Source organism: Oryctolagus cuniculus, chromosome 6 (genome assembly GCF_964237555.1).
Source record: "Oryctolagus cuniculus chromosome 6, mOryCun1.1, whole genome shotgun sequence".
In the NCBI taxonomy this organism is placed as follows: Eukaryota; Metazoa; Chordata; class Mammalia; order Lagomorpha; family Leporidae; genus Oryctolagus; species Oryctolagus cuniculus.
This window is the reverse complement of record NC_091437.1, coordinates 119831515-119856824: the sequence shown is the minus strand read 5'-3', so window position 1 is coordinate 119856824 and position 25310 is coordinate 119831515. Positions and strand designations below refer to the sequence as shown.

Genomic DNA, 25310 nt, shown 5'->3' with positions numbered 1-25310 from the left:
AGATCTAGATGTGGTGTTTGTTGATCTCTTGTTCTGTGGTTTGAGTTTAATCTTTCTTCCTTGATGAAATAACAGGAAAGGGAAAGCAGGCACTTGTGTTCCCTTTTGGTGGATCCAGTCCTTAGGTAATAGGGGAACTTTAGGGAAAGCCCCTCTCTGTGCTTTGGGGGAGGAAAAGGAATCAGAGATGGAGGCAGGAGAAAGGAGATCTTGGTTCTGAGACTGCTTTTTAGTTGAGAATACTCAGTATATCAAGTGTCATACCTTGGGGTTATTTTCTGAATCTGAACCTAAGTGTAACAGACTTATATTGTATGTAGTTTCATTGTAGTTGCTCTTTTTTTTTACCTTATGTTTAGTAGCTTGTTTTATGTAAATATGTAGAATTCTGTCTTTTTTCCTTTTATGATTTGTTTATTTTCATTTTATTTGAAAGGCAGAAACAGACATACAGAGTTCTCCTATCTGCTGATTCATTCCCCAAATGTCCTTGACAGCTGGACTGGGCCAGGCTGAAACCAGGAACCAGGAACTCTATCTGGGTCTGCCATGTGGTGATAGAGGCCCAAACACTTGAGCCAACACCACTACCTCCCAGGATACATTAGGAGTGAGCTGGAATAGAGAGTGGAGCCAGGACTTGAACCCAGGCACTCCAGTGTGGGATGCAGATGCCTCAAGCATTGGCTTAACCTCCGTGCCAAAATGTCTACCCATGTGTTTTTCATTTAACGCTGCTTGGCGTAGATCATAGTATGGACCTACTTTTAAATTTTTTAAATTTACTTAAGGGAGACACACATTCCCCAAAAGTCTGCAACAGCTGGGGCTGGACCATGTCTGAAACTGGAAGCTGGAAATGCAATCCATGTCTCCATGGGGGTGGCTTAGTTAATTGTAGCCTCCCAGAGTCCATATTAACAGGGAGCTGGAGGCAGATACTCTACTAGGTCTAACACCTGTCCTGGACGTACTTCTATATGGCTTTCAATACCATACAACTACATAGAATGCCTCGTTGCTCTTTGTGTGTAATTTGAGTATTTTTCTAAGGTAGATTTTGAGAAGTAAAATAAACACAATTTTAGAACATTGTTTACTCATGTAAAGTATTACTGGTTTTAGATTTCCACTTTATAATCCCATCAGTGGTTTAGAGGAATACTCCTCACTTTGCCCTTTCATCCGGTCTGGACATTTTTAATCTTGAAATGTTTTGCCAGTCTGTGGGTGTAAATCATTTTTGTATACAGTTCCCTGATTATTAGTGGTATTGAACTTTTTTTTCTTTTTCTTTTTTTTTTTTTTTTTTTGACAGACAGAGTGGACAGTGAGAGAGAGAGAGAGAGAGAAAGGTCTTCCTTTGCCGTTCGTTCACCCTCCAATGGCTGCCACGGCCGGCGCACCGCGCTGATCCGATGGCAGGAGCCAGGTGCTTATCCTGGTCTCCCAAGGGGTGCAGGGCCCAAGCACTTGGGCCATCCTCCACTGCACTCCTGGGCCACAGCAGAGAGCTGGCCTGGAAGAGGGGCAACCGGGACAGAATTCGGCACCCCAACCGGGACTAGAACCTGGTATTCCGGCACCGCTAGGCGGAGGATTAGCCTGTTGAGCCGCGGCGCCTGCCGGTATTGAACTTTTTAATATTTCTGTTAATATATCATTTATTTTTAAAAACATTTATTTGAAAGGCAGAGTTACACATAGAGAGAGGGAGAGGGAGAGGGAGGGAGGGAGGAAGGGAGTGAGCGAGGGGGGGGAGAGAGAGAGAGAGAGACAGACAGACAGACTGACTGAGATCTTCCATGCACTGGTTCACTTCCGAAATGGCCACAATGGCCAGGTCTGGGCCCAGCCAAAGTCAGGGTCCAGGAGCTTACTCTTGGTCTACAAAGTGGGTGCAGGGGCCCAAGCTCTTGGGCCATCTTCTGCTGCTTTCCCAGGCATTAGCAGGGAACTGGATTGGAAGTGGAGCAACAGGGACTCAAGCTGGTTGCCTATATAAGATGTTGGCACTGCAGATGGTGGCTTAACCTGCTACGCCACATAATTGGCCCCCAGTATTTTATTTCTTAACATAGTATCTTTATTTCTCTGGAAAATAATTAATGTTGTATAATTCTAGGAAAAGTCCTATTTTTTTTTTTAATTTTTTATTTCCTTAGTTCTTTTTTACTGTGTTAAAAGCTCAGAAAAGCCAGAATGAGTTTGAATAGCTGAGGTTCAGTTGTTTCTGTGGTGAGTCAGTTTTAAATTTATATCTCTGTGGCTAAGAATCATTTGCATCACTACACAGTTGAGTATCCCTATCCTAGAATTCCAAAGTTGTAAATGCTGCAAAATCTGAAATTTGTTGACAACTACATGACATTACAAATGGAAAATTCTATACCTGACTTTATGTGACAGGGTCATAGTAAAAATGCAGGTTCTTGAAAAATGTATGAAATTACCTTCAGACTTTGTGTTTAAGGTGTATATGAGACAGATGAATTTTGAATGAAGACTTGGGTCTCATCCCCAAGATGTCTCATGTATGTGTAAAAATTGCAGCAGCTAAAAAAAATCCAAAATCCAAAACACTTCTCATTCCAACCAGTTTGGATGACATTTTCAAAGACAATGAAGGCCTAGAATACAGAATGAGATTACCCCTCAGGATATACCAGACAACACCTCTACTGCACAGCACACCCAGCCATCTTTAACTCTTTTTGTGACAGAAAATAACATTTAAAGCTTAGAACTCAGTACTTGGGAGCATTTTTATAGGAGTTCAATAACTGATTGAATGGAAATGCGTTTAAGTATGTTCATTTAGTTCTCCTATCTGGAGAAACAAGCATATTCTGAGAAAATAGGCTTATTTTGATTACGTGGTTATTGTATGCTGTTAGATTAGGATTAGAAAGTAGGTCCTAAGCGTGGGATTCGGTGTCCTTGCAAATGGCTGCACTAGGTGTTTTCTTTCATAGTGTGAATTGTGTGAAAATGCCTAAATTAAAAAATTGTGCTCTGCTATGGTAGTAAATGTAATTTTGTTGCTTTCAGTTTTAAGGAGTGATGATGCTGTTTCTTCCCGGGAATAGGGATCTTTGCACACTGATAAAGCAGGCTAGCATATTCAGCGTATATTTCAGCTAGCATAATCCATTGCCTTAAAAAACATTTTTATCTGCTTTTTAGCTTCAGGGTTCATCAAAAATTTCTTCTTAAGAGCTGAAAAAATATGCAGGGGCTGATGTAGAATGCAAAATGAAGGAGAAGCTTAGCTTTGCTGTGGAGTCTGAGCTGGGTGTAACCTAACTAGCTAGAGGATATGTAATTCCTGATTGACAGCAGGACCAGCATTATGCAGATTTTGTAAGGGAGAACACTCAGCTCAGAAATAGTGATTAGGGGCTCTGTTAGGAATCACTGCATTCACCACTCCTGTCTTTCAGTTTTCTGTCTACTGAATTTGTAAACAACCAGCACAAAACAGTTCCTCTTTTGTTTTTATTAAAGTGATATTGCAGTGCAGTTTCAGTCTATCAACCAGGAATACATGTGTGGAAATGCAATATTTTCACTTAATTACCTTATTTTTAGCTGAGTTCCATGCTTATCTGTAGACCTTTGTGCATTAAATCCTATCTCGAGCCGTTCTCTTTATACACAAGTGTGTTTTGCTTGTGCCTTCCTGTCTTCTTCAGTGGGAAGCTTTATGTAGGTCAGGCTTGGCTTAAGCAGATTTCCTGAACCTGCGTCAGCTTAAGCTGGAGGAATTTTAATAAACCCTCCCCTGTAGGCGTGGGCCTAAATGAAGCTAGCCTAGTTAAGCCTGATCTTTTTCTGTTTGTGAAAAGAGCTGAACAGAGCTGAAGGCTGCATGGTGGCTTCAGGAGCTGCCTACTTAATTTGAAGAGAACAATGGTAGGAAAGGCTAGATCTTCCAATTTTACCTTATCTGAAAAGCTTGATTTGCTAAAGCTTGTGAAGCCATATGTGAAAATTCTTGAAGAACACACTAATAAACATTCAGTAATAGTGGAAAAGAATAGATGTTGGGATATCATAGCTGTTAACTATAATGCAATTGGAGTAGACCGCCCTCCTCGAACAGCGCAGGGCCTACGCACCCTTTACAAAAGGCTCAAAGAATATGCCAAACAGGAGCTATTGCAGCAAAAAGAGGCCCAATCAGATTTTAAAAGCAATATTTCTGAGCCAACCAAGAAAGTTATGGAGATGATTCCCCAGATTTCCAGTTTTTGCCTGGTAAGAGACAGGAACCACATACAAAGGTAAGCTTTATTTTATTTTGTTGTGGAAAATTATGGCGCCTCCTATCTATTGGGCTGTGGCTTAGTTGTGATAGAGATATGCATAGTAAGATCCCCACCACGGGAGCAAAGAATGGTGTCTTTGTTTTGTATTCTTAAAAAAGAAAAGTGAGGCTATAAAGAATTTTTCTGTTGCATTTGATTTAAGCCACTTTTTACTGTCTCTCCCTCCCCCCTTCCTCCTGTAGTTTCTAAAAGTAAACGTTATGGAGGAATAAATGGGATGAAATTTGTGACATCTCTTCATAAACTTGAAGCTTAAAATGAAATTATTTAATTTGCTTCCGAGAAATCTTTTTCTTAATTCATTTAATATTATATTTAATTGGATTTTTAAATTTTATATAGCATTTATATAGTTTCAGGAGGAATGAAACCTTTTAAAAAGAATTATCTCTGTATACTTACATGCAATGAACTAAAATCAGTAATTAAACTTATAAATGACATTATATAGATGAAAAGTCTTAAGTTATTTTTCTGACATCAAATAAATTAGATGAACACAGCTAATGGATGTTAATACCTAGTTCTCCAATTATCTAATAAAATGAAAAGTTTTTTGTTGTTTTTATTAATTAATGGTTTAGTTTCACTTTGATCCTGGGTCATACAGGAAAAGGTGAGCTTTCTTAGTACTTTGCAAGGATATCAAACTCTGAATGTTAATACATCCCTAAGAGCTACTGGGATTCTTTTGGAGTCAAACAATTTTTGGGTTAACTTTATATTCTGACTGTTTGCCTGGGAGTCTTTCAAACTATTACCTTGCCACTAATTCAAATTCTGACTCCTGGCAAAAAATTAAAAATGGCAGCTACATCCTTCTGAACCATTTAAAAAATGTAAACTCCTAGTTAAGGGGCTTTTCAAACAAAATTTAGCACATGTGTTTTCTTACTGGTGGAGGAAGTATTTATGTAAGCAAAATTATTACCTATGAAATCCCTTTCAAGTTAGGAGAGAAATGTTGTGTGTGGGGGAAGAAAATTTTCTGCCAAAAAGTATCTGTTGTTTAATGACCTATTAGAAAAATAAACCAGCTTCTTACCTGTATTGCTTATTTCGACTTGATAATCCAGTAAAAAAATATTACCAGTGAGAACCCAGGATAGGCGCACACATTGGATAACTTTTTAGGGCCACTGGTTAAGATGTTCATTTATGTCAGTAGTACTGATTCAGAATATTTGCCCCCAACCCCTTCTCACCTGACTACTGAACTGTAGACAAAATAGCTTTTGGCATTGCAGCTATAAAACTCTATCTTTTGGGTATTAAGTATGGGTTTTTATAATTTGAAAACCTCACATGGAAATTGTAGTCTTAGTTGAATGTGTATTTAAAAATATAGAATTAATTTATAAATATACAAATGTCTATTTACATTTCATCTGTGTATGCATTCATCACATTCACATAATTTTTTTGGACATCAACATTTCTTTGATGAAAGTAAGCTCAATGATTTATGCTTTTCTATATATACTGTTAAAATGATACCAGTTTTTCAGAAAGAAAATATAAGAAATATGTGACTTAAATTCTTATGTTAGTATATCTACACTGATATTTTTTCTGTGTTAACTTATTCATTTAATATACTTACATATTTAATATGCTTATATGAATTGACATCTTGATGCTTAATAATTACCTCAGAAGTTTGTAATTACTCCATAATCTTAAATGCTTCTACATAAATATTCTTGTTAATTTCACCAACTCTCCCTCTTTAATAAGAAAGGTATTATTGCCTGTATTATATATTTTAAAATAAATACCCATTTTGTAAGGCTGTTTCTACAGTTCACACTGATTTGTCTTTATTTTCACCTCTCCCTAATATCAGATTATTCTTTGTGTTTTCATAGACTATTTGATTCTCAAAGTTCAGATTCATAAATTTTAGAAGCCCTTCTCTGTTTTATCATTTTTGTTACTTTCTCCAAAGCTTTTTTTTTAAATCTCTGTTATGCCTTACTTATAATATTTCAACTAAAATGGGGAATCCAGATATAAGGAGTAATTTTAATTAGCATGAGAATACTATGTTTATGTTTATACTCTATTATACATACTAATTTAGAGTAATACAGATTTTTAAAAAATATTTTTAAAAAATTAATTTTCATCTGTCACTAACTTTTCTCATTTCATATTTTAACAGATGTTAAAAGAAGCAAATCTTGCTAATTTGAATTGCATTTATAGGCCATTGTTTTGTTTTTGGAAATCATAAAATGACCAAAAAAGATAAGAACAAAAGTGAAGTAATTTGTATTACCAAGAAATAGATTTTTCATTAATATACTATATAACTTGTTTTATTTGTATCTCTTAGACAAATATCTGATATTTCTGGCAATTTTATGCCTTTAATAAATGCCATTGGGAATTTTAATTTTTTTCTTATGTTGTACTTGAAGTTGTTACAACTTTTAATCATTCATATAATTCATTTATCATTTGTAAAATGATCTATAAATTATTTTTTAAAAGATTTATTTATTTATTTGAAAGTCAGAGGTAAACAAAGAGAGGAAAGGCAGAGGGAAAGAGAGAGGTCTTCCATTTGCTGGTTCACTCCCCAAGCTGGGCTGATCCAAAATTAGGATCCACGAATTTTTTCTGGGTCTCCTATGTGGGTTCAAGGGCCCAAGGACTTGGGCCATCTTGTACTACTTTACCATGCCATAGCAGAGAGCTGGATCAGAAGTGGAGCAACCAGGACTCAAACCGGCGCCCATATGGGATGCTGGCACTGCAAATGGTGGCTTTACCTGCTATGCCACAGCGCTGGCCCCTATAAATAATGTTAAAAACATTTTCATTAATATTCCAGTTATGTGTTCCCCTTTGTAACTTTACTTTTAAGTTAGTCTGAAGCATAATTAAAGAAAAAACCCTCAAGAAGCAATATTATAGTAATCTTGCATGTGAAATTATATTTAATTAACAACTTTAAGGTGCATTGCCTTTATAAAATCGTAACAAATATATAAAAGCTTAATTTATGTGAAAATTAGTTGTGTCTAACAGGAATACATATTTTATGGAAATCATGTGTAAATTGAATAATATTAAATATATAGGCCATTTAAAAACATTTCATTTAAAAAATAATTTCACCAAAACTATCAGTGCCCACTACCCCCATCACCAGCACCAACGTCAATGTCACCATTACCAATGCCACTGCTGCCAACACCAGCATCACCACCTCTGCTGCTACCACCACCATCAATACAAAAAAATTAAAATAATCATTTCATGTTTTTAAATTTTTTTAGATCTATTTATTTACCTGAGAGGCAGAGTTAGAGAGAGAGAGAGAGAGGGAGGGAGGGAGAGACAGAGAGAAGGGTCCTCCATCTGCTGATTCACTCCACAAATGACCACAATGGCTGGAACTGGGCCGATCTGAAGCCAGGAGCTTCTTCCAGGTCTCCCACGTGGGTTCAGGAGCCCAAGCACTTGGGCCATCTTCTGCTGCCTTCCCAGGGTATCAGCAGGGAGCTGGATCAGAAGTGGAGCAGTGGAGTAGTGGAGACTCGAACCGGCACCCAAATGGGATGCTGGCACCACAGGTGGATGCTTAACCTACTATGCCACAGCGCTGGCCCTCATTTGTTCTTCTGTTTTGTCATTCAATATCCAAGGAGTATCTACTAGGTTCTAAGTACAGTACTGTATAATGCTAGGTGGTGGGTATTCAGTGATGGATAAAAACCCTTAATGTTAGGAATTTTACCTAATCATTGAAATCCTTAAAGAGCAATTGAGTCATGTGGTTCAGAATATATAAAGGGGAAATATCATTGCATCCGAAATAGGGTAGAATAACCTTCTGATACAGGTATACCCTAAAGACATAAAAAACTAATGCTTTCTCTGTCTCTGTCTCTGTCTCTCTTTTTTTTTTTTTTTTTTAACAAATGTAGGTATCAGTACCTCCCATTGATGGTCTTGCACTGTCTTTTAAGTTTCAGATCCTGGTAGTTTTTGGATCAGTCCAGGAGGGCCGAAGGAGGAGATCTAGGGCTAAGGCACGGGGGTGGCAGAGCTTAGAAGGTCCTTTACCATATTTAAGAACCCAAGGGTTGAAGGGACAATTTGATTTCTCTTTGAGATTGGTACAGATAGCTTTTATTTTTTATTTACCATGTTGGCCTCATGTAATATTTGTAATTTCCTGCCTTTTGAAAGTGTAGTCTTTGCCACTTTAGTTTGTTATTCCACTGGGTAAACTTTTTTTGCTTTATGATTTTCTTTACAGTTTTAAAACCTTGTAATTTAATGGATATTAAATATGAAATTATGCTCTAAGTATACTCTTATCTTCATTTGATTTACATTTTATAATGCTTTTTTGTGTGCTATAGTGCAAACTTGGATGAGGAGGCACAGGCTGGTACCAGTTCTCTACAGGTAATGTTGGACCACCATCCTGTTGCCATTACAGTAGAGGTGAAGCAAGAAGAAGACATTAAGCCACCTCCTCCACTGGTTTTAAATCCTCCACAGAGTGATGCTTTAGAGCAAAGAGAAGAGAATGAATTAGTGCATGCCATGGAAAGATCTGTGTCGCCATCCCTCTCCTCTGTTGACATGAGAATGACGTCGTCTCCATCTCCTGTCCCAAGGAGAGATGATTTTTTTCGGCATGAGAGTGGAGAACACTTTAGGTCACTTTTAGGGTGCGATCCTCAGATCCTGCAGATTTTGAAAGAGGAGCATCAGGTAATTTTAGAAAATCAAAAAAATTTTGGGTTGTATGTTCAGGAGAAGAGGGATGGATTGAAAAGAAGGCAGCAGCTAGAGGAAGAGCTACTAAAAGCAAAAATTGAAGTGGAGAAGCTGAAAGCAGTTCGCTTACGGCATGGTCTACCTGAATATAATAGTTTCTAAAATTTTTTTTTTCAGGCTCGCAATTTGATAGTTTAAATTTTAGCTAGATTGCTTTAATTCAGGAATACCCTGATGCAGAACACATATCCTTGGAAAATGTAATTAATCTCTACTATGGAAAAACTGTTTGACTTTTTTCTAGTTATTTAATTTTCTTGTAATGTATTAAAACTTGCTGATTGATTGGCACAGTTAAATTTTTCATTGTCTTCTCCCATTTTTTTCCTAAGAAATTAATTGTTGACCTTACAAAGGGTGCTTTGTGTCAGTCATTAAAATACACATAATACATACACAAACACATTCATATTCTTTGAAAATTCTGAGTCTTCAATATATTTAATTGGAACTTTGAAAGCTATAGCTAAGATTTTCAGTCTAATTTAGAAGCTATCCTCCTCTAATAACAAGAAGCTTATCTAACGTTGGTTTTCATGATTTCATCCTTTGAAACAGAAGTCCAAGTTTTCCTTACCTCCTTGGAGGCAAGGAAATGGAGATACAGGGAGAGAACTCAGTGACTTATCTGAGGGAGCAAAGCTGTTTATGGCAGAGCCAGCAGCAGTATTCAGGTTTTCTTTGTGTAATTTTTCCCTTTGCTCTTCTACAGAACTAAAAATCCACAAAAGTTTGTCTAGATTTAAAAATTAGAAGAATTTATTTCATTACAATTGCCTCTAAAATTTGTTAGGTTATAAAATTAAGGGAATTGTATCACTACCCCATCTCCCTTCTCTTTTCTGTCCAGAAAAATAAGATAATAGTCCATTGAAGGTATTATGTATTTGAGCTGTAAGGTTTAAGGTTGTGTCTTAACTCATTTTAAATGTTTTATTCAGAAAGCAGTTTGTTTCACAGTAAAAATTAAAAACTTAAAATTTTACTGAGCATGAAATAACAAAAATCATGTTTATAATATATGATATAATCCATAGTCATTTTTTTTGTAAATCTTGCTATTTTAATACTTACAAAAGCTTGATTCTTAAAGCACACTTAATTAAATTTATGTTAAGTCTTTAATGTGCATTACTTAAGAATTTCTATTTTTGCTGTGATTTTGTTGGGGAAGGATTTTTTTTTTTTAAAATTTATTTGACAGGTAGAGATGTAAATAGTGAGAGAGAGATACAGAAAAGTCTTTCTTCCGTTGGTTCACCCCCCCAAATGGCCACCATGGCCGGCGCTGCGTCGATCTGAAGCCAGGAGCCAGGTGCTTCTTCCTGGTCTCCCATGCAGGTGCAGGGCCCAAGCACTTGGGCCATCCTCCACTGCACTCCTGGGCCACAGCAGAGCTGGACTGAAAGAGGAACAACCAGGACAGAACCCAGTGCCCATATGGGATGCCGGCGCCACAGGTCGAGGATTAACCAAGTGAGCCACGATGCTGGCCCCCGGGGAAGGATTTTAGACAAAGCTTTAGAATGAGATAAGTTGAATTTTAGCAGTATATGGAGAAAATACTTCGAGTGAGCAGCTTCAGAAAAAGAAAGAATGGGAAAAAGTAGATCAGGGAATGCAAGCATAAATGCAGTGCTAAGCCAGGGGATTGTTAGGGAGCATAGACAGAGCTAGTTTGGGCTGTGGTAATCTGGTCTAGGGCTTCTCCCTGGACTAAATGGGGTGGCTGCTGTTTAGCTCCAGGAGAATTTTTACATGCAGGAATAGGAACCTGCATTTTTTATGTGAAATTTTCTTATTTTAAAATGTTTGCAAATACTTAAAAATGCTTTTAAAGAACTCTATAGACAGCTTATCAGTGGGCCTCATTTGGCCAATGAGGTTCCAGTTTGTGGCCTTTGGAGTAGAGCAGTGGTTTTCTGTGTGTGAGTCCTGACCAGCAGCATCAGCATTACTTGAGAACTTGTCAGAAATGTAAATCCATTCTAACTGAATTATGAACATGGGATGCTATCTAGCAGTCTGTTTAACTAGGCCCCCTAGAGAGTCATGGTAGCTAAAGTTTAACAACCAATGAAATAGAGTTTTTTGGAACTGACCTTGATGCTTAAGTCATCATAGATTCTTTTTTTTTTTTTTTTTTTTTTTTGACAGGCAGAGTGGACAGTGAGAGAGAGAGACAGAGAGAGAAAGGTCTTCCTTTGCCGTTGGTTCACCCTCCAATGGCCGCCGCTGCAGCCGGCGCACCGCGCTGATCCTGGCAGGAGCCAGGAGCCAGGTGCTTTTCCTGGTCTCCCATGGGGTGCAGGGCCCAAGCACCTGGGCCATCCTCCACTGCACTCCCTGGCCATAGCAGAGAGCTGGCCTGGAAGAGGGGCAACCGGGACAGAATCCGGCGCCCCAACCGGGACTAGAACCTGGTGTGCCGGCGCCGCAAGGTGGAGGATTAGCCTATTGAGCCACGGCGCCGGCTAAGTCATCATAGATTCTTAAAAATTTTTGTTGAAAGAGTGGGAGAAGGTGAACTGAGGGCAATTGATTTGGGTGTTGGTTGATAACAGATTATGGATTACATTGGGTATTACTCATAACGAATTAGATTAAACTGAGTGTATGATGGGAAGCCATTGAAGGCTTTTTTTAGGGGAATGATATTATTATAGTTGTGGTTCAGTAATAGTGTTATAATAGTATTTAAAAGCAGGCAGTTTAGTGAGAGGAAATTATATCAGAAATTTAGGTTATGGCTATAGAAATAGAAAAAATAAACATGAAATGAATTCTTAGGATAGTGTTTTAGGCTGCTGATTACTCAGTTTTATTGATTGAATTAAAAAGGTGTTTTATAGCTTCTTAGGGTTCATTTTTTGTTATAAAAATGTGTTGAATATTTGAGGAGTCTTAAAAAAGTTCATGGAATATCTGTATTATGAAAAAAACTATGCATGGATTTGAAAAAATTTTTGCACCAAAATAAATGTCTTTTAATTCCATTTTTTGCAAACTTTTGAAGTACCCTTGCATATGATATGTCCTTCAATGATTTTATCTTCTCTCTTTAATTTGTGCTGTGACTTTCCTTTGTGTGTACTGAATCTTTTGAGGTTATGTTTTTTATAATATAATCCTAGTAAATACGTCTTTATAATAATTTTAACTTTTTGAAATTATCAAAAGCATATTACTATACAAAATGTAATTCATATTATAATTTCAGCATGCTACTGTTAAAAGTTTATAATGAATATTTAACTTGAGTGTTGACATGTATAGTAAAATCAGTTTTTCAAAGAATGTTCTATGGAATATTTCTGTGAGATGTTTCTAGAAAGTAGTTCTGTATTCAAAAAAAGTACAACATATTTTTTGGTGGTTAGGTTCTAAAATTAGTGTGGAAGTTAAAAATTATGTATACACAGAATTGCCCTTGAAAATTCCTTTGCTCATAAAATAGTATAAACATATTTATAGTAGTATAATTTATTTTTTCCAGCATTGTTAAAGGTAGCTTTTTCTTTTGTTATATCCAGTGGTACAGTTCGTTAGCATCAGGAGACCTGTGTAAAATGAGAACCCTTACTTTTACATGTTTGTAAACACCAGAATTACACTCAATGCTGTGAGTTTACTGCAGCAAATTTTTTCCAAGTGAATATTGTTTAATTTTAATTTGCAAAAGTTTAAATGCATATAATTCTGGTCCATTTTCTGCCTACTTTCCCTGTGAAACTAAATAGCCTGATATAATCTTTGAAAATTTCTGCAAAAAGAAAATTCCTTACTTGGTCACAGAACCCTTTCTAGAAGGCTATTAATATTTCTACAGAGTGTCTTAGGGATTCTGACCTAAACCTTTATTTTCCTTCTTTTTGATACTGAGAAATTTTTTGAGTTTGGAGACTGCTTACCAACTTACATTAGCAGTTTTTGCTGAGGACAGGTCTGTAAGGGGAATGTATAGAGAAGAATTCTGCTGGAACCAATGGAATATGCACAGAAGCCACCAGGCATCCTGCATACTATAAGGAACTGTGTGATGCCAGTTTTACCTACAAAATGTAATGATAGGAAAACAAAGAGTGATTTTGTTTTTGTTTTAGACTTAATTCTATTGGAATATATTCAATTTGATAGGCTAAGTCAAAAGATTATTTCATACAATATGTTAGTAATTTAGATAGCAGATAGATAAATTTTGCCACTTTTCTGTTAACCATATGAGTGTCAATGGATATGTTGTTATTCTAAACTAGGTAGGATTTGTAATGGCTTCTTGAGAAAAATTAATTTAACTCTTTGATCTCTAACCCTTGCCGGATTTCTTAAAATATTTAAATTCTTTTCTCTCTTGTGTAATGAGACATTTACTTGGTATTACTTCATTTTTGAAAGAGTTTCATCTTTACTTATGTGAAAAATGTTTAAAATATGAATTATTTTTCATGTGCCTTCTTTTAGAGTCATGTCAGATTTTAAATAGACATGTTTAGTAACTTAGAATATAATAAATTGTATTGAAAATATAGATGATGATGGTTACATTCTTTGTTAATCCATGTTCATTTAAATACAAGAAAAATTCATTGTACTGATCTGTGTACTCTTTTTGTGTCTCGTAACATTGTGAGGTAGCCCCTGGCTAGGCTTGGTCCAAATTCTTTTCTCCAAGTAAGAAGGAATTCAAGGAGGAAATGTAGATAAAGGTCAACAGAGAAGCAAGATTTATTAATAAAGGCAAAGTGGAACCACATACTCAGTGAGGAGTGGGTGCAAACTCAGGAGTGAGAGCTACAGTGAACAATTCAGGGCTGAACTTTTATACCATCTAGAGGCATAGGGGTTGGTGTCTGGAGCTGGGCTCGATTGAGTATTCCAAGGAGGCAGAGTTTGGGGTGAGGGGAGGAGGGAGACTTGTGTACCACCCAGTTCTTTGCCCTTTTTTGAAAATCTCTGAAGTGTCTTGGCATCAGGTACATGATGGGAGTGGGAGTGTTGGCTATGGTAACTTTATTATAATGACATTTAAATGACCTAAAGGCAGCCTGCAACTATATTGAGTATTTGGTACTCTTTCAAAATGATGAAATCACAAATCTATTGTTTCCCACTGCACATAATGGGGAGGGGCTTGGTGAGGCTCAGAAAGGGGGTTTGTGTGGTAAACAGAAAGGGAATGGTTTCGGGTGGTTCAGGGAAGTGGAGTGGTTTGAACTGCATGGGTTGGGGCTGCTGTGGGTCTTTTATCCATACTTGTCTGCCTCTCTGCCCAATCAGTAAGACAATTTTTTCCTCCCCTCTGCTCTCATCCTCTTCTCTCTCTTTCTTTCGAGATTTATTTATTTATTTGAAATAATTAGGGAGATAGAGATCTTCCATCTGCTGGATCACTCCCAAGATGGGACACAGTGGCCAGGGCTGGACCAAGCTGAAGCCAGCTGCTAGGAGCTTCATCTGGGTCTCCCATGTGGATGGCAGACACTTGGGCCTCTTCTGCTGCTTTCCCAGGTCGTTAGCAGGAAGCTGGATCAGAAGTAGAGCAGCTGGGACTCAAATTCTCAAAATCAAATATTTGATGGTGAATTTGGCTGTAAATACTTAAAAACAATTAGATGAAGTATTGATGCATACTTAACAAATACAAAAGAGCAATTTTTTAAAGAAAAATTTATTTCATTTATTTGAAAGAGTTATATCAAGATCTTCTGTCCACTGGTTCACTTCCCACATGGCTGAAATAGCCAGGGCTGGGCTGGGCTGAAGTCAGGTATCTGGAACTCCATCCTGGGTTCCCATGTGGGTGGCAGGGGCCCAAGCATTTGGACCATCTTCTGCTGCTTTGGGAGGCACATTGGAAGGGAGCTGAGGGGCCAGTGGTGTGGCATAATGGATTAAGCCACCATCTGCAGTGCCAGCATCCTATATCAGTTCCTTTTTGAGTCCTGGCTGCTCCACTTCCAATTCAGCTCCCTGCTAATGTGCCTGGGAAAGCAGAGGAGGATGGTCCAAGTGCTTGGGCCCTAAAATACATGTGGAAGACCTGGGTGAAGCTTTTGGTTCCTGGCTTCCGCCTGGCCTAGTCCTGTTCATTACAGCCATCTTGGGAGTGAAGTAGCAGATGGAAGATCTCTCTCCTCTTTCTGTAACTCTTTCAAATAAATAAATACATCTTAAAAAAAAAAGAAGGGAGCTGGATTGGAAGTGGGAGCAGCCAGGACTTAAACCAGCCCTTGTATGGGATACCATACTCACAGGCAGCAGTTTACCATGTTGCATCACAACACTGGCTCCCAAAAGTGTAATTTCTTAAAATATGCAACCTAGTTGAACATAAATAGAATCATGGTAAATCTCTGTATGTGATTTTGAGAAGATTTTTGATACATTTTCTGTGTCCTTTAAATTGTTAGATTAAAACTAGTAGCTGAGATTTGAATTTATATTTTCAATTGCTTAATAGATAGTGGAAAGCAAAATAAATAATTGAAAGCACCTCCCAAGTTGGCCCAAATAATTTAAACTAAAATGGATATATCATAAGTTTTGCATTAGTAGGTCTGAATTAATGTCTTACAAATATTTTTACTCCCAGTATTTTGTTAAGAAACCCATTAAACAGATGAAAGCATTTTATAGTAAATTTTTAATATGCCTACCTCCTAGATTGTACAGTTAATGTTTTGCTGTATTTGCTTTATCTATTCATTAGTTCATTTTAAGAAAATTCATTTGAAAATGTTGTTTTAAAACCATTTACAAAATTAATTTCTCCCTAAACAATTTAGCTTGAGTATTATTAACTAGGATTTCATATTCACTTGTGTGTGTGTGTGTGTTTCTTAGGTAAAATTCACATACAGTGAGATGCACAAATTATATTTATTTATTTGAAAATTGGATTCACAGAGAGAGAGGGAGAGAGAGAAAGATCTTCAACCTGCTCATTCACTCCCCAGATGGCTGCAACGGCCAGCACTGGGTCAGGCTGAAGCTGGCAGCCAGGAGCTTCATCTGTATCTCCCCCTTGGGTGTCAGGGGCCCAAACACTTGGACCATCTTTGGCTGCTTTTCCCAGGATGTTAGCGGTGAGCTGGATCAGAAGGAGAGCAGCTGGGACATGAACTGGTGCCCATATCGGATGCTGGCATCCTAAGCAGTGGCTTTACCTGCTGTGCTACAATGCTGGCCCTGAAATGCACAGATCTTAAATATATGATTTGATGAGTTTTGGTAAATAACTACATCTGTGTAGCTTAAACCCCAAGATTTAAAATGTTATTATCACCTCAAAAAGTTCCCTTCTTACCCCATGCTAATCAGTCCTCCAGCACTTCAGACAACCACTGTTCCACTTTCTAAAAATTAGTGTTTTGCCTTTTTTTGAATGTCAGATAATTGGAATCATACAGTGTGCACACTGTTTTTTCACCATAGTTAATATTTTTAATATTCACCTGTTTTCATTGCCTCTTCTCTTTTATTAAAGATTTTATATATTTATTTGAAAAGCAGAGTGGGGACGCCGCCTGCAGTGCCAGCATCCCATATGGGTGCCGGTTTGTATCTCCACTTCTCCACTTCCATCCAGTTCTCTGCTATGGCCTGGGAAAGAATAGAAGATGGCCCAAGTCCTTGGGCCCCTGCACCCACATGGGAGACTGGGAAGACGCTCCTGGCTCCTGGCTTTTGATCAGTGCAGCTCTGGCCATTGTGGCCAGTTGGGAAGTGAACCATCAGATGAAAGACCTCTCTCTCTCTCTCTCTATCTCTCTCTCTCTCTCTCCTTCTCTTTCTCTCTCTCTCTGTAACTCTGACTTTCAAATAAATAATCTTCAAAAAAAAAAAAGACTTCTGAGCAATTTGCAGATTTTTGCTGTTTTGTATAAAGAATCAGTGAATACTGTGGTGTGTATTTTTTGAGGACATAATGCTAGATTAGGGAACATATGCATTTAATCTTTATGAGACTTCCAGAATTTTTTCTAAAGTGATTATAACAGTATATGAGTTTTTTTTTAAGTAAAGCTTTGCATGTTTAGTGGTTGGAATGTCAAAATTGAAGTTAGTGAATAAATTTTCCAGCATTTAAATGAATTAAAAATACCAGGCAGATAATTTAGACATCTGGGAATGTTGTAGTTTATTGATTTTTTTCATTTTAGCACTTATTGCACATATGCATACATGAAGTGTTGAAAAACTATGAGGGTATACTTAGAAGTTTCATTTTGAAAATGATCTTTAATGTGAGAAACATCATCTGGGTTAATTTTACACGTGACACTTGCACTTTGTTGACATTGTTTCCTTTATTAGATAAACTATCTGATTATCAGTTTCAGGGGATTTGTGTAGGTAGTGTCTGTATATTTTGTACTATCCTAAAAACCATGTTCAGTCTTTATATTGCAGTTATATATTAATTTGTATTAAAAGTTCTGGTAGGTTTTGGCAATTTTAAAAACCAAAATAGAATCTTCAAGAGTATTTACATTCTTTATTGAATATGATTGTGAGGCATTTTAAATTTCATTTATGCCAGCCGGCGCCGTGGCTCAATAGGCTAATCCTCCACCTTGCGGCGCCGGCACACCGGGTTCTAGTCCCGGTTGGGGCGCCGGATTCTGTCCCGGTTGCCCCTCTTCCAGGCCAGCTCTCTGCTATGGCCAGGGAGTGCAGTGGAGGATGGCCCAGGTGCTTGGGCCCTGCACCCCATGGGAGACCAGGAAAAGCACCTGGCTCCTGGCTCCTGCCAACGGATCAGCGCGGTGCGCCGGCTGCAGCGGCGGCCATTGGAGGGTGAACCAACGGCAAAGGAATACCTTTCTCTCTGTCTCTCTCACTGTCCACTCTGCCTGTCAAAAAAAAAAAAAAAAAAAAAAAAAAAAATTTCATTTATGCCATAGAAAACAATCTGTGTATTTAGAAATTGTTAAAAGAGGAAAGAATCTTAAAGGCTTGGGTTTATGGGATGCATAATTAAGTCATCCAGCCTAAAGTGGGTTCGCTGAGGATCCATCCATTAAGGTGATAGTGCCCATGAGTAATATTAAACGATACTTTCTCCCATCTTCTGAGTCTTGCAGGTGGGCCTGCAAATCAATGCCGACTTTTTTTTTTGTTATTGATTTGGAAAGTACATTACAGGATCAAGGGGAAAATAGTTTAGCAATAAAAATTATAGTTAGACAGGAATTGTTAGGAGTGGTTCATCTGGCATGTAGCAAATTAGTCAATATTTTATGTAACATAAGTAGTCTAAATATAGAATGTGATTATATTCCATGATCCTATGTACCCAATGAACTTCATTCTGCTTTTTGGAATTATTTATCCTCTTCCTTTCCTGCCATATGGCCTATGCAATTTTCATTTATTTTTCATATGGGAGTGAGAGAGAACCTGTAAACGCTCAAGAGACAGGAAGCAGCCATCTGCTGGTTAACTCCTAAATGACCACAATGGGTAGGAACAGACCAGATGAAGCCTAGAGATGGGAACTCGGAGAACCCGATTCCTTGAGTCAAAGCTGCTCTTTTCAAGGTCTGCAGAAGTAGGAAGCTGGAGTCAGGAGCCAGAGTATTGAACCCAGGTACTCCCATATGGGACTTAGGTGTCTTAATGGTGTGGCTAAATACCTGCCTCCTAAATAATTTTTAAAATGGGATTAAATGGGAAAGGAATATGGACAACATGAAGATGGTAGTATTTAGGGAATACTTAGCACATGGCAAGTGCCATTCTAGGCATTTAACACATTCACCATTCTAATGCTCACACTAACTCTAGTGATGTAGGTAGTGGGATTATATTCATAATCACATAGAAAGGGGTTAACCTACTTGTCCTGGGTCACATAACCAGTAAGTGCCAGGCTCAAGAGTTGAAACTCTGACTCCACAGTTGATGCTCTCCTGCTTTTCGGCAGAAAAAGGGTGTGTCGAAGTCTGAGACTCTTAGGCTAGTTCTAAGTCAGCTGTAAGTAATTTATGAGTTCTCAGAATCGCATTGTTGTTCTAATGAGTTTTTTTCTGGTGTGGGGATTGACAGAAGGTGTTGATGACAGTCATTGGGACTACAACAGGGTGTTGGACTATAGGGTGGTTTTCCCAGCTTTTATGGTGAAAACATTGTTTTTACTCCTGCCTTAGGGAAATCTTAAACCACTTAAAGGGGAATTATATTTTTCTCTTGGATAACCTAGTAAAAGAGGTACAAATTTATGGAAAGATATTGTCAGTCTCTTATTCAATGTGTAGTGACTGCTACTGGTAGAAATAATACAAAAAGACAATAAAAGTGCCTAAAGTTGCACACTGCAAATTTATTAGAGTTCAGAAACCGTGTCCTGTCTTTTTTGCTAATGCTAAGAACCTCAAAGCTTTCTCTGGGCAAATCAAGCTTGCTAAAACAAACATAATCAGTACATGACAAATACTAATTTAAAAACTGGTAAATTTTCTTGACTAGTAACAATGGATTAATACAATTTTAATCATATTTAGTTATGCAAAGTTTGACTCAAAACTACATTGATAGAAATTATTTTTTTTAAAGATTTGCTTTTTTCAAAAGATTTATTTATTCGAGGGGTAGAGTTACAGTGGGGGGAAGATATCTTCCATCCACTAGTTCACTCCCCAAATGGCTGCAATGACCAGAGCTGGCCTGATCCGAAGCCAGGAGCCAGGAGCTTCTTCCAGGTCTCCTATGTGGGTGCAGGGATCCAAGGACCTGGGCCATCTTCCACTGCTTTCCCAGGCCATAGCAGAGAGCTGGATCAGAAGTGGAGCAGCTGGGACTCGAACCGGTGCTCATATGGGATGCCAGCACTGCAAATGAACTCTTAGCCTACTATGCCACAGCTCTGGCCAGAGACTTGCTTATTTTATTTGAAAGGCAAAGATACAGAGAGGGAGAGATATAGAGAGAACCTTCTATCTGCTGGTGTACTCCCCAGATGGCTGCAACAGCCAGCGCTAGGCCAACCTGAAGCCAGGAGGCAGGATCTTCATTTGTGTCTCTCATGTGGGAGCATGGGCCCAAGTACTTGGCCATCTGCTGCTTTCCCAGGCCATAAGCAGAGAGCAGGAGCAGAAGTGGAGGAGCTGGAACTTGAACTGGTGCCCATAAGGGATGCTGGCGATTTTACCCGCTATGCCACAGTGCTGAGCCTAATGTTACTTTTTTTTTTTTTTTTTTTTTTTTTTAAGATTTATTTACTTATTTGAAAGGCAGAGTTACAGAGAGGCAGAGAGAGAGGTCTTCCATCCTCTGGTTCACCCTGAAATGGCCGCAATGGCTGGAGCTGAGCTGATCCAAAGCCAGGAGCCTGGAACTTCTTCCAGGTATTCCACGTGGTGTAGAGACCCAAGGATTTGAGCCATCTTCTACTGTTTTCCTAGGCCACAGTAGAGAGCTGGATCAGAAGTGGAGTAGCCAGGACTTATGGGATGCCGGCACTGCAGGCGTTGGCTATACCCCCTACACTACAGCACTGGCCCCCAAATTACTGATTTAAAAAGAACTCACTGATACATAAAAAGGAGGCTGATGAACTAAATTCTTGTTATATAACAAAGATTACTTGAAAAATAATCCTAAAGACAAGAAATCTTTAAAATGAAAAAAAAAAAGGACAGTAATGGGAATGAGTCATTGTTTTCTAAAAATAATTTCATATTTAAATATTTTCATAAACAAAAGTGTTCATAGAGTCAAAATAGCAGTTTTGGAAAGTACCCGTAGTTCTGGGAATATAGTGATGAAAAAAAATTACCAAAACAGACCTCTCCCTTCGAAGACTTAATAGTTTAGTGAGAATGACAGATAATTTGTTTTGCAGTTTAGATGTTGCCCAGGTAGTATGGCAGCTTGGTTTAAAGGGACAATCAGGGAAATTTTAACCTATGTAGAGAATGAGTAGAAGTTAATTTAGGCCGGCGCCGCGGCTCACTAGGCTAATCCTCCGCCTTGTGGTGCCGGCACACCAGGTTCTAGTCCCGGTTGGGGCGCTGGATTCTGTCCCGGTTGCCCCTCTTCCAGGCCAGCTCTCTGCTATGGCCTGGGAGGGCAGTGGAGGATGGCCCAAGTGCTTGGGCCCTGCACCCCATGGGAGACCAGGAGAAGAGCCTGGCTCCTGCCATCGGATCAGTGTGGTGCGCCGGCCGCGGCGGCCATTGGAGGGTGAACCAACAGCGAAAGGAAGACCTTTCTCTCTGTCTCTCCCTTTCACTGTCCACTCTGCCTGTCAAAAAAAAAAAAAAAAAAAAAAGATAGATGTGTTGGAGCAAGACAAGTAAGAAGACCCCTTGCACTGGTGTTGTGTGCAGCAGGTTAAGCTGCCATTTGCAAGGTTGACATCTCATATCAGAATGCCAGTTCAAACCTTGGCTATTCCATGTCCAGTCCAGCTTCCTGCTGGTGTGCTTGGAAAAGCAGCAGAAGATGGCCTTAATGCTTAGGCTCCTGCTACCTGATTTTGGTGGTAGTTATGTGGATCTTTACATGTGTTACACTTTGTAAAACTACACCAAGAAAAAATGTAAGGTTACTATATGAAATTTAAAAATATGTGTAGTTAGAAAAAATTGATAAAAGTGCTATAATGTGTTGATGTAGATTTGTAAATTGAAGTGGATGTTCTCTCAATTGGTGGAAGTACCATTGCCACAATCTGTTCTGAGGAAAGTGTCAGTCTGTCCACATACTTCAAAAAGTTTGTGGAAAATGGAATTGAGATAAGCTTATTTTGATGCACATCTTTTTTGAAATCCATACATATTAGGGGTCTTCAAAAAGTTCATGAAAAAATTGTATTAAAAAACTGTGTAGATTTCAAAATTGTTTTGCATCAAAGCAAACTTGCCTTTTAATTTCACTTTCCACAAACTTTTTGAAATACCCTTATATTGGTTGAAGATAGTCAGCACTCACTCTCTTTCTTTTTTTATTTATTTATTTTCAAAGAATTGTTTTATTTATTTGAAAGAGTTACAGAGAAGGGTAGAGCCAGAGAGAGAGAGAGAGAGAGGTCTTCCATTCCGTTGGTTCACTCCCCAAATGACTGTAACGGTGACAGCTGAGCTGATCCGAAGCCAGGAGCCAGGAGGTTATTTCATGTCTCCCACGCGGGTGCAGGGGCCCAAGGACTTGGGCCATCCTCCACTGCTTTCCCAGGCCATAGCAGAGAGCTGGATCGGAAGAGGAGCAGCTGGGACTCAAACCAGCGTCCATATGGGATGCCAGTGCTACCTGCTGGGGTTTTAACCCACTGCGTCACAGTGCCGCCGGCCCCAACACTCACTTTCTAAATCCATGAGTGCCTCTGAAGGACATGTATATTAACTGAATTCTCACAATGACAATAGATTTTCAGGCTTTTGGGAGGTTAATTTACCTGGCTTAAATTGTGTGTGTGTGAGAGAGTAGGTATGTGTGTATGTTCATCAAGGCACCACTCATAATATCCAAGACTAAACTCAAGTGTCCATCAATGAAATAGGAGAAGAAAATATGTTATATATGAGGAGTCATCAAGAAGTTCAAGAAAAATGTGTATTATGAAAAAAATTATGCCTGGATTTCAGATGTTTTTGCACCAAAATAAACTTATATTTTAATTCCTTTTCCATGAACTTTTGTAACTACTTTCTTATATGCTCATCCTTTAGGAAAAGGAAATCCTGTCATTTGTGACAACATGGATGAACTTGGAGGATGGTATACTAAGTGAAATAAGCCAAGCATAGTAAAATCATTACTGTATGAGCTCTCTTTTATCTGGAGTCTTAAAAATAAACTCATACACAGAGTAGAATGGTGGTTGCCAAGAGTTGGGGTTGGTGAGGCAGAGATGTTAGTCAAAGGACACGAACTTTCAGTTAGGAGGAAGAGGTTCAAGAACTCTATTGTATAGCATATTGACTCTAGTTAACCATGTTTTGTATTCTTGAAAAATGCTAAGAAATGGGATTTTAGATGTTCTCACCACAAAAAAATAAAAAAATCTGTATGGTAATGAATATTAATTAGTTTGATTTAGCCATTCCATAATATATATATATATATATACATCAAAACAGTATGTTGTACACCATAAATACACTCATGTACCACATAGTGACTTTTCAGTCAACAAGGGATTGCATCTATGGTGGTGGTCCTGTAAGATTATATTACATCATAGTTTCTTACTGTAAGTATATGATGTTTGTACAATGACACAATTGCCCAATGCCACATCTCAGAACACATCTGCATTGTTATATGTGTATATAAATATGTATGCGGTGTTGTATACCATGTTGTCAGATGAAGACATCATGTGTATAGTGTTGTCAGATGCTTCCTTACCCGGGCTCTACATTTTGCCTTCAAAGATAAATGCAAGCAGAACTTGGGTGCTGTGGACACAAGGACCCAGTTTTGGTGCTACTCTGCAGCTCTGGTGGTGCCACCGGGACCACGTCCTTAGGGTTTGTGCCCTGCCTGTCTAGCAGTTGATGTGGGTAAAGGTGGAGAAGAGCAGATATTCAAAGGCTTGGGTGACTGCCTGGTCAAATCTGATGGGATTCAGGGTATGTTCTGAACCTTTAACGTGTCTGTGTAGGGTGTTGTCATCTGCTGAGCTGCCTTTGTCAGTATATGTGACACTGCAAAGGGAATGCTTCCAGATCCCAAGAATACTCTTGTCTTCGTCAGCTGAATCTCTGCCATTGCCGGGTTGGTTTCCTACCCATTTGACACTGATAGCTGCTGCATGGTGGTGCAGCCAGGGTACAGAGGAGCTGATATCATGTACACAGCCATGCCTGACTGTTGGAGAAAGGTTGCTCTGAAGGAAGTACAGCTTTTTACAAACATGCATGGTTTAGTGTTCTCAGTGGCATGGGTGTTGCTTTGTGCTTGTCTTGTTTGATGAAGTCAAGAGTTTGTATAAGTTCTTTCCTTGATGGTATTACTTCTGTGCACAGGCATGTTGTGTTATTTCATCTTGAGCATTCTTGGCTTTCAACAGCAAGTATTTACTGGTCGAAAATGGGAAGCAATATACTATTAATTTGACCAATTTTTTTTCTTTTTTCCTTTTTAAAAGATTATTTATTTGAAAGAGTAACAGAGAGAGGAGGCATAGGCAGAAAGAGAGAGAGAGATAGAGAGAGAGATATCTTACATCTGCTGGTTCACTCCCCAAATGGCTGCAGTGGCCAGGACTGGGCCAGGCCGAAGCCAGGAGCCAAGAGCTTCTTCCAGTTTCCCATGTAGGTGCAGGGGTCCAAGTACTTGGGCCATCTTCCACTGCTTTCCCAGCCACATTAGCAGAGAACTGGATTGGAAGTGGAGCATCCAAGGATTCGAACCTTCACCCATGTGGTATGCCAGTGCTGCAGGCACTGGCTTTACCCGTTATACCACAACGCTGGCCCCATGATCAGTGTTTTCTAAAAGCCATTTCCATCATCATCATCATTAGGTGGCCCAATATTTCAGTCACTCCTGATAAGTAATACATTTGAAAAATAAAAATATCTAAAATCAAAAGCAAAACCATCTCAAGACTTAAAAACAAAAATCTAAAGTAGAAAAAAATTGCAAGTTTTTCTGTCAGAGAATTCTGTAATCTCCCTTTTCCTTGACTTGTCATGGTACTTAATTGTCAGTCATTTGTTAAAACATGTGATTTTAGATATTTTTCTATGCTATAGGTAATGAAATAGTATCTTTAATTCCTAGAGTTTTTTTTTTTTATTTTTTTTTATTTTTTTTATTTTTGACAGGCAGAGTGGACAGTGAGAGAGAGAGACAGAGAGAGAAAGGTCTTCCTTTGCCGTTGGTTCACCCTCCAATGGCCGCCGCTGCAGCCGGCGCACCGCGCTGATCCGATGGCAGGAGCCAGGATCCAGGTGCTTTTCCTGGTCTCCCATGGGGTGCAGGGCCCAAGCACCTGGGCCATCCTCCACTGCACTCCTTGGCCATAGCAGAGAGCTGGCCTGGAAGAGGGGCAACCGGGACAGAATCCGGTGCCCCGACCGGGACTAGAACCCGGTGTGCCGGCGCCGCAAGGTGGAGGATTAGCCTATTGAGCCACGGCGCCGGCCCTAATTCCTAGAGTTTTAAGCTGTATATAGTAATTGTTATGTTGTTCATTTTAATTGAGTTTATATTACATTGTGA

At 38.7% G+C, this 25310-nt stretch overlaps 2 protein-coding genes and 1 pseudogene across 2 annotated transcripts in view; all 3 read left to right on the top strand.

The window, feature by feature from the left end:
• The window catches only part of RAD54B (RAD54 homolog B), an 85951-nt gene that overhangs the window by 26654 nt on the left and 33987 nt on the right, over positions 1–25310 (top strand). The window lies entirely within an intron of this gene.
• Positions 3751–11264, top strand: FSBP (fibrinogen silencer binding protein). The gene is made up of 2 exons (XM_008255750.4): positions 3751–4286; positions 8711–11264. Exons 1-2 carry the CDS (start codon positions 3913–3915, stop codon positions 9234–9236), a joined length of 900 nt encoding a protein of 299 aa, XP_008253972.3. The 5' UTR covers positions 3751–3912; the 3' UTR covers positions 9237–11264.
• LOC138850027 (ADP/ATP translocase 2 pseudogene) lies at positions 23287–24174 on the top strand (annotated as a pseudogene).

Coding starts and splice junctions, on each gene's coding strand:
- FSBP (XM_008255750.4), top strand. CDS start 3,913: ATGGTAGGAAAGGCTAGATCTTCCAATTTTACCTTATCTGAAAAGCTT. Junction 4,287..8,710: donor GACAGGAACCACATACAAAG/GTAAGCTTTATT, acceptor TGTGTGCTATAG/TGCAAACTTGGATGAGGAGG.